At 45.9% G+C, this 11,968-nt stretch overlaps 1 protein-coding gene across 1 annotated transcript; it reads right to left on the bottom strand.

The window, feature by feature from the left end:
- Nucleotides 1-10,020: 10,020 nt before the first annotated feature.
- On the bottom strand, nt 10,021-10,524 carry UCN3 (urocortin 3). Its single transcript, XM_036086170.2, has one exon. The coding sequence runs from the start codon at nt 10,522-10,524 to the stop codon at nt 10,021-10,023; it is 504 nt and encodes a 167-aa protein (XP_035942063.2).
- Nucleotides 10,525-11,968: the final 1,444 nt, after the last annotated feature.

The following is an 11,968-nucleotide window of genomic DNA, read 5'->3' as shown; positions in this document are numbered from 1 at the left end:
AGCTCCATTCACATGATGTACCATCTGTTTTCCACTCATATGTTGTCACCATGGAGGCCAATGAGCACACTTTGGTAGAAATGATGTCTAGACACTTCAAGACATGCCTGTCAAGAGGTGGTTTTCCAGGCCACCCATCAGTGAGTTTTTGCTCGGTCCTCAAGTCTCAATGCTTTTGGCTGGATCCCCTTTGAACTCTACGTCCAAGGTCCTCTGCAAGGGCTCAATCTATGTTGACACTAAAACAACTTCATACCAGAGTTCCGTTTGGAACCTGAGGCCTGTTAATCCTGAGATGTGCCAAGACTTCCAGGGTAACAATAAGGAAAGGGATGATTCTCATTCCTATGTCTCTGACCTGCTGTGATCAAATATTTGGAGGAAAGTAAAAAAAAAAAAAAAATAAATAAATTTTTTTTTTCTGCAAAGAAAGGAGTGATTGGTGCCCTCTGTCATTTTCCCCGAATACAACATAGACCAACAGTGCATTGTGTGGCCCTTTAAGCGTGAAAGAAAACCTTCAATGCTTGAAGGAGCCTATATCCAAATTTATGGGGTTCTCTTTTTCAACTAACCTATGTGTCTTATGTTTGCCTTTTAAAAACCTCTGTCTTATTCGGTAATAAATAAAGATATTTGATGACCTAAATATAATGGACATTTCACATGCTTGTGAGTTTTAGGATTAGGTCTCCTAAGGAGTAGTCATCAAGCCTCTACATGCCATATATGATATTAGATTTACCAAGTATTTTTCTGTATTATTTATGTTTCCTCTCTCAATTTATTAAACATTTATTAAACTGTTTTTTTCTTTCAGTGGATACCATAGAAATGACAACATTCAAATCTGACTTGTTAGCATCTACTGTGCATTAGTGTTTTCACTACTTATGGACGATGAAAAAAAATCGTAGAACTCGTTTACTACCTTCTTGCCCTTTGTGTATTTTGACCTTATCTTTTAGTGCCATTTATTTTAAACCTTGCAAGGCATTGACTATTATTGCTGGTGTTTGAAACAGGGTGTTTTGCTTTGATTTACCTTCCTGGTTATCCTCTGGTGCTCTTCATTCCTCCTTGGTTGCCAGACTTCCATGTGGGATCATTTTCCTTCTGGCAAAATACCTCCCTTAGGTATTCTGTTGATGTGGATCTGGGGTTGACAGGGAATGATATTTGCCTTTTCTTCCTCAAAGAGTGAGGTCACCTGAGATAATGAAAATATGAACTTGAGGCAGGGAGTCTCTTGTTCATCTGTGTATCTACGGCTCCAGGCGTAGAGTATGTACTCATATGTTTATTAAATTGAAAAGCGCCAGGGGAGGACCTTATTTCTTACTTTACTGAAATCATATCCATCTGATTTTTATTTATTTTATTTTATTTTATTTTTTTTAAAGATTTTATTTATTTATTTGACAGAGAGAGAGATAGCGAGAGCAGGAACACAAGCAGCGGGAGTGGGAAAGGGAGAAGCTGGCTTCCTGCCGAGCAGGGAGCCCGATATGGGACTCGATCCCAGGACCCTGGGATCATGACCTGAGCCGAAGGCAGACGCTTAATGACTGAGCCACCCAGGCGCCCATATCCATCTGATTTTTAACTTCTTGTGTTCCTCTTCAGTCTTCCCCTGAAACTTATTTTGAATCTACACATGTTCTCTTCCATCCCAGAGGAATAGCGCTGTCCATTCTGAGGCCATTTATAATTTTTGCACCTTCTCCTCTTGACTCTGACCTTCTAGGAGACCTCACTCCTTCGATCTCCTTTGTATATTCTCTCTTTCTCCATTGATTTTGCTGCTGCTGTTGTTGTTCTTTTCCTAACTCGCATGTCCAGGCCTCCTTGTTCAAAAAATCAACCCCTTTTCCTAAATGCTGTGACCCCCATAACATACTCTCAGATCTTTCCACTCTGTCAAACTGCTCAAAGGAATATACGTCTGATGCCTGCACCTCATCTTCTGCTCACTCCTCGTTTGTAATCTGTCTTCCCCACCATTCTACTGAAGACTTTATCTTGAAGATCACTGATCATACCTCAAAACAAAAGACTTTCTCAGCCTTCAGCTTTCTTTACCCTAAGTGGTTATTCCTTTTCCTTGAAACTTTTCCTGTAGCTCCTGGGAACCTAGTTGGTTCTCCCACTACACCTGGTAGATATCTGAGGGTAATAGCCACTAAAGCCTTGGCTGAAGGCGTAAGGTTGAGGGTCATATTGAGAGATTTACCAAACTGCAGTGCAACCACCTTCTTATTGCGTGGACCCAGACTGGCCACTCCACTTTTAATGGTTTCCTGGTAGATGCTCTTACGTACTAGTATCAGTGCCCTGGGATGTGGCCGTCAAGAGTTCCATGCGCATGATGTACCATTTTGCAGGCTCCTCTTCTGCCCTGTCTGCCCCCTGATGGAGATGCTCTTGGTGCCTTTCTCTGGCTCTCAGTTACCTTGTCCACAACCACATTCGCTCCACGTGAGTGACTGAAGACTTTTAAGTTTTCCTTCTCTCTCGAGTTCTAACCAAAACTTCCGCCTACCTGCTATCTTCTCAGACATATTGCCTGCACTTAAATTTAACTTCTTCCAAGAAAACCTTACCATTTTCCTCAAAAGAAATCTGCTCTCCCCTGAGTGTTCTGTCTTGTCTATTTATGTCATCTTTCCAGATTCTAAACAACACCATCATTTTTGACTGCCTTCTTGCTTTCTACAGAGCCTGAATCCTAGCCATTCTACTTTTGTGATGATTCCAGGATCCATTCCCTTCCTCGTCTTCCCATTGAAGCCATCCGGGCTCAGGCCTCCACACCCTCTCCCGTAGCTAGAACACTAGTGCCCGGAGGCGCTTCTGCCTTTCCCTTTGTCTTCCTGATGCGTTCGGCACACTTGTGACGACATTCCGAAGCACAGCTTGGATGATTTTGCCCCCTTGCTCAAAGCTTTAGTGATTCCCATCTTCTTAAGTATGAAGTCTAAATCCCTGCTCATGGTGTGCTGAGCCTGTCCCCACTAGTTCCAACTTGAATTTCCAGTCCCATCCTTCACTGTGCTCTCCTGCATTCCATCCCAACCGGAGCACTCACTACTTCTAGCACCTGTTCTTCTCTCTCCTCTGCCTTTGCTCCTTCTTGCTCCTTTCCTTCTTCTTTCCTTCTGTGGCCGGGTGATATAATACTTACTTCAAACCCAGTTCACTTGTCCCCTGGAGCTTCTTGGGCATCCATTTACTCCCACCCCAGGATTAGAGGCAGTTGGGATACACTATGAAATCTCTCACTACAGTGGAAATATTGTAGTAAATACTCATTAATGAATTATATATATATATATATATATTTTTTTTTTTTTTTTCATCTGCATATCCTACATAGAACTTTGGACTTGTATTAGACTTTCACTAGTTTTAAATGCATGTGTTGTTTCTCTCTTCAGACACCAGAGGGCACTAGTGAACGCTTAAATAACCCCTCAGTTCTTATAATTGTTTTGCTATTCTGAAGGACGTTTGTGTGTGTGAGCGTGTGTGTGTAGGTGTACTCACACAGAAAAGACCATTTAGAGGTTTTCTTTTGTTTTTTAAAAATTAATAATCTGCTAACATTAAGATTAAAAACCTAATTATTTTGGGGTGCCTGGGTGGCTCAGTCGGTTGAGCCTCTGACTCTTGATTTTCGGCTCAGGTCATGATCTCAAGGTCGTGAGATCGAGCCCCGCATTGGGCTATGTGCTGGGCATGGAGCCTGCTTTAGATTCCCTCCCCCTCTCTTAAACACAAAACAAAACCTAATTATTTCTTAAACTTTTAAGGTCAGCCTGAGAATCTTATGATTTCTAAGTTTAGCAAATTTAAATAATCACTTTTAAAGGGAATACAATGACTTTTTCATCTTCTTTGCAATCTTAGATAATTGCTCTTAAACATTTCAGATTGCATTTATAAATTTAATATATTCTGTTTTCTTTTAAGTACTTTAAGTAATTCTTTTAAAATCTAATAAGTGAAACTGTAAACATGCTGATTAAGTATGCTCAAGTGTTCCAAACCGTCTATAAACTAGTAAGATTTTTTTTTTAAAGATTTTATTTATTTGTCAGAGAGAGAGAGAGAGAAGAGCGCACAAGCAGGGGGGAGCGGCAGGCAGAGGGAAAAGCAGGCTCCCCACTGAGCAAGGAGCCCCATGCGGGACTTGATCCCAGAACCCTGGGATCATGACCCAAGCTGAAGGCAGACCCTTAAGTAACTGAGCCACCTAGGTGTCCCTAAACTAGTAAGATTTTTTTTTTTTTAAAGATTTTATTATTTGACAGAGAGAGACATAGCGAGAGAGGGAACACAAGCAGGGGGAGTGGGAGTGGGAGTGGGAGAAGCAGGCTTCCCACGGAGCAGGGAGCCCGATGTGGGGCTCGATCCCAGGACCCCGGGATCACGACCTGAGCCGAAGGCAGACGCTTAACGACTGAGCCACCCAGGTGCCCCGTAAGATTTTTATTTAAGATCACAAATGCAAATTATTCACTCAGTTCACGTATTTTAAAATTGGAATTGTAAGCCCAAATGTTTCTATTAGGCCACATACTCTTAACTGTTACAAAAGCTGTACTTTTAAATGCTAAATAGGCACAGATTCCTTGTCGCAAGAACTTTACTACATTATTGAATTGTCTTATTCACTAGTTATTTACCCACCACCTATCATGTGCTACTCACTTTTCTGACCGCTGGGGATACAATGTTGAACAAAAATAATCCCAGTCCTCATGGGGTTTACATGGTAGTAAAGGGGGGGCGGTATGAAAGACAATAAACACTGCAATTAAATTATGTTGGGTGTTAGAAGGTGATAGGTGTGATTGGGAAAACTAGACCATGGTAAGGGGGAGAGAGGGATGGCCAGTGAGGAAGAGGTATTTGACTAAGACGTGGAGGAAGTGACACAGGGAGAATGCAGGTTATCTGGAGGAAGAGCAGCCCCGGGAAAAAGACACCAGCAGAGGAGATCTAGAGGAGTGGCCAGTGGGGAAGAAGGGAAACAGAGTATGGTGTCTTCAAAGTCAGGTTGGAAAAAGGTGTATGAAGGAGGAGGTAGTTAGTGGTCCACAGGTCAAGCAGGATGAAGGCTGTCCCTTGACCATTGAATTTAGCAACGTGGAGGTCTTGGCTAACCTTGACAAGCGGTTTCAGTGGAACGGTAGGGATGGAGCCTGAGAAGTGTGGGTTTAACGGGGAATGAGAGACATTCAGTCCCAAGAGAGAACTGCCCACAGTGGATGGCCGTAAGAGGAGTAGAGTGGTGGGCTACGATCTGGAAAGAGTGGCAGTCAAGGATTTGGGGGTTTGTTGTTGATACAGGACAAGTAAAGTGGGTTTGTATGCCGATGTGACTGATGCGGCGGGGGGCGGGGGGCAGTAATGCTGATGACGTGGGAGAAAGGAGGAAAAGTTGTTGGATCAGTGTCTCAGGGCGGCCAAAGGGGATGGGAACTTTGGACATGACACAGGGCACATGGATGGTGCGTCCAGCTTAGAGAAGAAGGCTGAGTGTGTGGATGGTGACGCCTGGGGTGGGCAAATGTGCTGATGGGACTTTGTGAAATTTTGCTTTAGAAGCATCCGATTTAGTGAAGTGAAAAGCAAGGTCACCAGCTAAGATGGGACATGCTGAGGAACTATGTGAGGTTTGTGGAGAGAAGAAGATGAGTGAATGTCCCGGGTAGTCCCGAGTGGGAGTGGAAGGCATGCGATGTCATTGCTGAACTGCATGAAGGGCTTGTCAGGATCATAAAGTGGGATCGGTGATTGCGTGCGTGTGTGCGTGGATGTGTGCGTGTGCATGAGTGTGTGCGCGTGCGTGCGTGTGTTTTAAGTTGTGTTCAGTGTCAGAGTGCAGGGGCAGAGTGGTAGAGTGAATTCATCAGGGTTTCATCAATAAGGCAAAGCAAAAGCAGAACAAGGGAATTACAGGTGTCTACACAGCTACAGTGATAATGATTGATCACAGCATTTGCTCTGGCCAAGAGTGAAGGGCAGTTTTGAGGATCGATGGATTATTGGTCTCAGTGGGGCTAGAAGATGGTTGGGGTTGGCTTCCTGGAAAGAGCAAGCTGGGAAGATAGGAGGGGTGGTCGGACAGCTTATGATTTAATGACAAAGTCTGGAGTATGGCCACACGAGTGAGTTGGAGGGACAGGGTCAGGGAGTAGAAATGAGACCAGGATGTTGGACGGGTCATCCATACGTGTGTTGAAATCGTGAAGGCAGGAATGGTGTCAGAGAGATTGATGAGCTAAGAGCTAAAATGATGGGGAAACAAGGTGCACTGACCCAGCTGTTGGTGAATGGTAGCATTTGATGACGTGAGGTTCAGGTGGGGAACAATGGCTTAGGGAGGAAGGGGGAGAATTCTCTCCTGGGACGAAACATGCTTACCTTTAAGGAAACACTGTGTCATCCCATAGGTTTGGGGTTTCCTTCCCAAGATAATTTTTTGTGTGTCTTTTGCCTTCTCCACTTACGGAGGCTTCTTAGTGATATCCACTGGGCTGTGACAGATTCTAATGGAATGTGCTCAACCCTAGGAATAATCTATGATGGGAACTTCATTAATGAAAGAACAAGGTGGAATCATTATGTTGTACCCTTGAAACTGACATAATGGCATATGTCAATTATACCTCAATACATTTGTTTTTAAAAGAACAAATTGTCCCACAGCCCAAGCTTAGATTAACGTGATTACTTAATTTTCAAGTCAGATTGAAATTCATCTGTAATTCTTACTAAGGTAGGTAGCTAGCTACACCATTTGGCAAGATTTTGTATTTCTTTGGCTCTTAATATATGGCAACTGTCTTTTTAGTTTAATTCTACATTCTTGTGAACTTGTGGATCTCCCATGTTTTTGGAATTATATAAAATACCTGACTGAATTCTGGGTGTCACTCAGCTTTCCCTGATTATTTGGTTACAGCTCTAAAGTCATGCCCCTGTCACAAGCAGGCCCCTTTGCTTGTGGTTGGTGTTTTTTTTCAGATTTCTTCCGAGGTAGGACATTTAGAGATCACATCATCCATGCTCTGGTCTTGTCTCTTTTGAGGAGCTTCACTTGGCTTTTGAGCCTTGTTTTATTTTTAAGAGAGTTTTGATGATTTTTTCAAGGGAGCTCAAATCAACACAAATTATCCGACAGAAATTGTGTTGAGAATTTTCACTGACATGATCTCATTATTATCACCCCAAAAACCACTTCTGAAACTTTCCTGTGAACCTCAAATGCCTTTGTGTTCATCACATCTTTTTTTTTTTTATCCTTTCCATGGTATGATTTCCTTTCCTGGCCATGATGAACTGACGCTAGTGTTTTTGTTGGCCCATGAATCTTACTGATCCTTGACAAGGAAGGATCGTGATTCCCTTTGGTATCACTCATCCCATAGTCTCTCCAGCCAAAGCATTATTATAATAATTATTATTTTAATTTAAATCCACTTCAGAGGAGGGTCCTCAGGGCTAACATAGCATAGTTTCTCATAAACTCTAATGATTGTTAAGAATCTACTATTTTTTAATTTTTAAGAATGTTTTTATTACACAATATGTCAACTGAACTCAATTCTATCAGCCTTTGTCTTTGGGGCTTCCTTCCTAGACTTTCTAGCATGTGGCACAGTCAGTTCTAGGGCAGTGGATCCGGGGGGCTCCCTGATATATTCCTAAAACAGAATCAGATAGAGCTTATGCAGTGAGACTTTGCCGAAGACCTTTGAGCATTGCCATGTTCATCAGTAATCTCCTTTGCAAAATGCAGTAACACAGACCTGTGAAAACGTAAGCAGCTCTCTTTTAGTCTTTAATGATATGGGGCATCCTTGATAATGAGGAGAGGTCAACGTCATCTGCCCCAGCCTCTGCCCCGAGCCCGGTTACTCAGTAACTGCCTGGGCTCATGGCCACGAAGCACTCTGTTCGTGCACGTCTGCCCCGCAGAGTTATCCACAGGTGTATCTCAGGCAGCTGACAGGTGTCGTGTACCGAGACTCACAGAGCCTCATCACAGTGTTAAACCCCCGTGTACCAGGAGCCTGCTCTGTCACCCAGGGATTACCGTGGGCTTGCCATATTCTCCTAAAATACTCTTCAACTCTTGCCAGCGAGGTTGTTCCTTTTCTATGTACATATTCTTCCCTACTGAGGAGAAGGCAGAGGGGCTGGGGGTTTCCTTTCTTTTAAACCAGTTAGGATTGGGGCATCTGGCTGGCTCAGTGGAGCATACGACTCTTGATCTCGAGGTTGTAAATTCGAGCCCCATGTTGGTGGAGAGGTTACTTAAAAATAAAATCTTGGAAAAAAATGAATTTGTAATTTTGATAAGTACTTCCAAATTGTCTCTCTAGAGTTTATATTCCCACCAGCCAGCAATGGAGGAGGGTGGCTATTGACCTCATCCGTGGAGTCTAGGTTAATTGTCATACTTGGGGACTTTTCCCAATCTGATAGGTGAGAAATTGTCTATGAGTGCAGTTCTCTTGGAATGAAGTTTAGCATTTTCTCATACATAAAGATCATTTGAATGTGTGTCTGTGTGAGAGAGAGAGAGAGAGAGATCTATTCATGGCCTTGCTTATTTGGGGGGAGGGGTGGTTCTTTTCTTCTCAATTTTTAGCAGCTCTATCATTTGATCAGTAAACCCTTGGTCTTTTATATGACCGGCAAGCATTTTTCTAATCTGTCTTGCATCTGTGTTTTGACTTGGCCTCGGGGGGCGGTGGTAGCATGCACTGTGGGTGTGTGTGGATGTCGTTCATTGCAAAGTAATTGGCAACACGCAGAAGTTCCTGTCCTGTTACTTATAACATCTCACCACGCGGGAGGCAGTAGAACCACAATCCCTCTTTGGGAATCTGGCCCTTGGGTTTTGCAGCCAGAGACCATCAGAGTTCTTGCCGATGTCCCTTTTTAGTGGACTTTTACTCGTATTAGAACTTCTCATCTCCGAATCCCTCCTATAATTTTTTACGCCGGTTGCTCTCACTTGGCGGTTTGTCGCTCATACAGTCCCTGGTGGTATTTGCTACTTTTCAAGTCTGGGTTCCCATCCTTGCATAGCGTGCTGACTCAAGAGAGAGGAGGCCTTGCCTCCCCCACTAGCCTTTCCCACCAGGCCCGGCATCAGCTGGGCAGTTACCGCGGGGCCAATAAATGCCTCTCGCCGGCCTAGTGGCCCCGTGCCCAGCCATGGCGGAGTTCGGGGCGGCACAGGCGAATAACTGAAAGCCCCCTCCCCACCTAACCTGGTGCCCATCTTACAGCAGACCCTAGGCTGGGCCTCCTGGGCCGGACCAGGCCTTGCACATGGCTCTAGCTTGAGTGATGCCTGACAGCCTTTCCAAGCGATGCTTGGCCTTTCCAAGCCTTTCTTTACCCCTGCTAGAACCTCCAAGAACCTCTCTGTCCCAGGAGAGATCAGGAACGGACTCCTCTGCTGCCTCCCTCGTTCACCTCCCCTTTTCCACGCTCAGAGACGTGAAGGCCGCTGGCTGAAGGAAGAGGAACTGAAACCAGCCCGGGGTTGCGGAAGCCATTGGTTTTAATGGGGGCGAGAGGGAAGGGAAGGGGTCTGAAGTCAGGATGGTGAAGCGTGGATGGGGTGGTGTGTGGGCAGGAAGGAGTGCTTTGCGTCCTCTTCCCAGGCACGGGTCGTGGAGGAAGAGCAGGACGGCGGGACCTTCGCCTCTTATGGCAGGCAAGGAGAAAGGAGAGGCGGAATCTAGGGGGACACATGAACGGCCTCACATCTGCGCAGGTGGGACAGTCCTACACTTGTGTGCATGTGTGCAGAGGAGGGGGCTGGGCCGCAGGTGGGAAGGGAGCAGAGGGGCCGAGCAGTGAAGCAGCCTGGAAAACCCGACCCATCCCTCAAGATACAGACCGGCCGAACTGACAGCCCCTGGCCCTCCACCCCAGCCCCCGGCCCTGTCCTCGACGTGCCGCTGCCCTCCTGCAGGCAGGCCTCTGTTTCTACTTCTTACGCCCAATCTGGGCCATCAGGAGCGCGTTGGCGGCTGCCTTGGCCTGCAGGTTCTTGGCCTTGGCGATGTTGAAGAGGATGTTCATGATATTCGTGGGGACGTCGAGGGACAGCGTGAACTTGGTGCGCCGGTCACTCTTGGCCTTGTCCGGGTACAGCCTCCCCTTGGGCTGAGCTGGGGGCAGGAATTTGTACCGGGCGCTTCCTGCTCCGCCACCGCCCCCCGAACCTGGGAAGGTCCTCTTCTTCTTGTCCTCTTCCTCTTCCTCCTTCTCCTCGTCCTCTCCTGAGGAGGGGTGTTGGCTGGGCAGGTAGGGGAAGCCTCTCTTGCTCAGCGGCGGTGCATCCCCCAGCCGGCTCCTCCTGGCCTCCGACAGGGCTGTGCTAATACAGCTGAAGAAGGACTTGGCCCCGTAGGACTTCTGGGAGAGGCCTGGCCGGGGGGCCCCTGGGACCAGCAGCAGCAACAGCAGGAGGTGGGCTGGCTTCAGCATCTCTCCCTGTAGGCGAGAACAGGGGTGTGAGAAGGGCTCAGCGCTCAGAAGGACATGGGTTAGCATTCAATAGGGCTTTGGTCATATTCTACAACGGTTCTCCAAGTGTGGCCTCGGGACCAGCCACAGCACTGGGAAGTTTGTTATAAATGCAAAAAGTTCTCAGATCTCGCGCCCAGAACGACTAGATCAAAAAGTCTGGGGCCAGCGATCTGGGTTTTAATCAAGCCTTCAGGTGATTCTGATGGTCAGTGAAGTTTGAGTGCCATTAATCGGCTGGTATTGATGGTTTCTATTTCATTCAGTTTTGCTGGTCACCACTGGCCCTGCAAGATGAATGGCAAATATGCAAGGTGAGCATTTCATAGCTTACTTGGGTTGATTTTAGTGGCCAAGTGACTTTTAGTTCTCTTATCCTTAGTGCTGCTGACTCAGTGCATCCCTATTGCTTGAAGACCATGGTGGGTGGTCCAGTCAGTGTGTCTGAGGCGGATCGTCAAGACCTGTCCCCTGATGGGCTATCAGCATTCCTCAGAAGCAAACAGGTTGTGAATTTGGTTGGCTTTACTACAGAATTTATGAAGTGAAAGTCAGTTTGGTCTTGGGGCGCCTGGGTGGCTCAGATGGTTAAGCGTCTGCCTTCGGCTCAGGTCATGATCCCAGGGTCCTGGGATCGAGCCCCACATCGGGCTCCTGGCTCAGCAGGGAGCCTGCTTCTTCTCCCTCTCCTTCTGCCTCTCTCCCTGCTCATGCTCTCTCTCTCTCTCTCTGTATCTCTGTGTCTCAAATGAATAAATAAAATCTTTAAAAAAAAAAAAAGAAAGTCAGTTTGGTCTCTGTGTAGAGACGTTAAGTATTTCACAAAAACCACCTGTATTCTCTAGTGTTTAAGATTGATGTGACCTCAGTCTTAAAACTATCAGTTGTCTCTATTATATGTATGTTCTTGGTTATCCATCCGACTGAATGAGCGAGAAATCGTCTGAGAACTAATCCAGGGACACCCATGTTCAAGGACATGCTGTACCAGGAGTGGCTCAGTGCCTTCAAGTGCAGGGCAGGTCATGCAATTGTCCAGGGCTAGATGCTCAGAGGCATGAAAAGATTATAGTCTATAGCAACCATTTGAATCTAGTCTTTTATTAAAAAAAAAGAAAAAAAGAAAAAGAAGAAAGAAAGAAAGAAAAGGAAAAAACCCTAAATTTAGTTTAGGAAGCATGTGTGGCCATGACAACATCCAGCTCAGTGTCCCTCCTGTACCCTGGACTGTTTGGGTTCGAAGCCATCATGGTTGTCAGGCCACCGAGCAGGGGAGAGCAGGGGAGAAAGGCTCGAGCTGGATCATTCCCACCCTCTGCCCAGCCTCCTTTGTAGTAACAGCTCACAGCTGTGTCAGAAGACCATCAGAATTTGGGTTGTGTGTGGTCATTGTGCCTTAGGAAAA

Source organism: Halichoerus grypus, chromosome 6 (assembly GCF_964656455.1).
Source record: "Halichoerus grypus chromosome 6, mHalGry1.hap1.1, whole genome shotgun sequence".
Classification (NCBI taxonomy): Eukaryota; Metazoa; Chordata; class Mammalia; order Carnivora; family Phocidae; genus Halichoerus; species Halichoerus grypus.
This window is presented reverse-complemented; position numbering and strand designations above follow the sequence as displayed.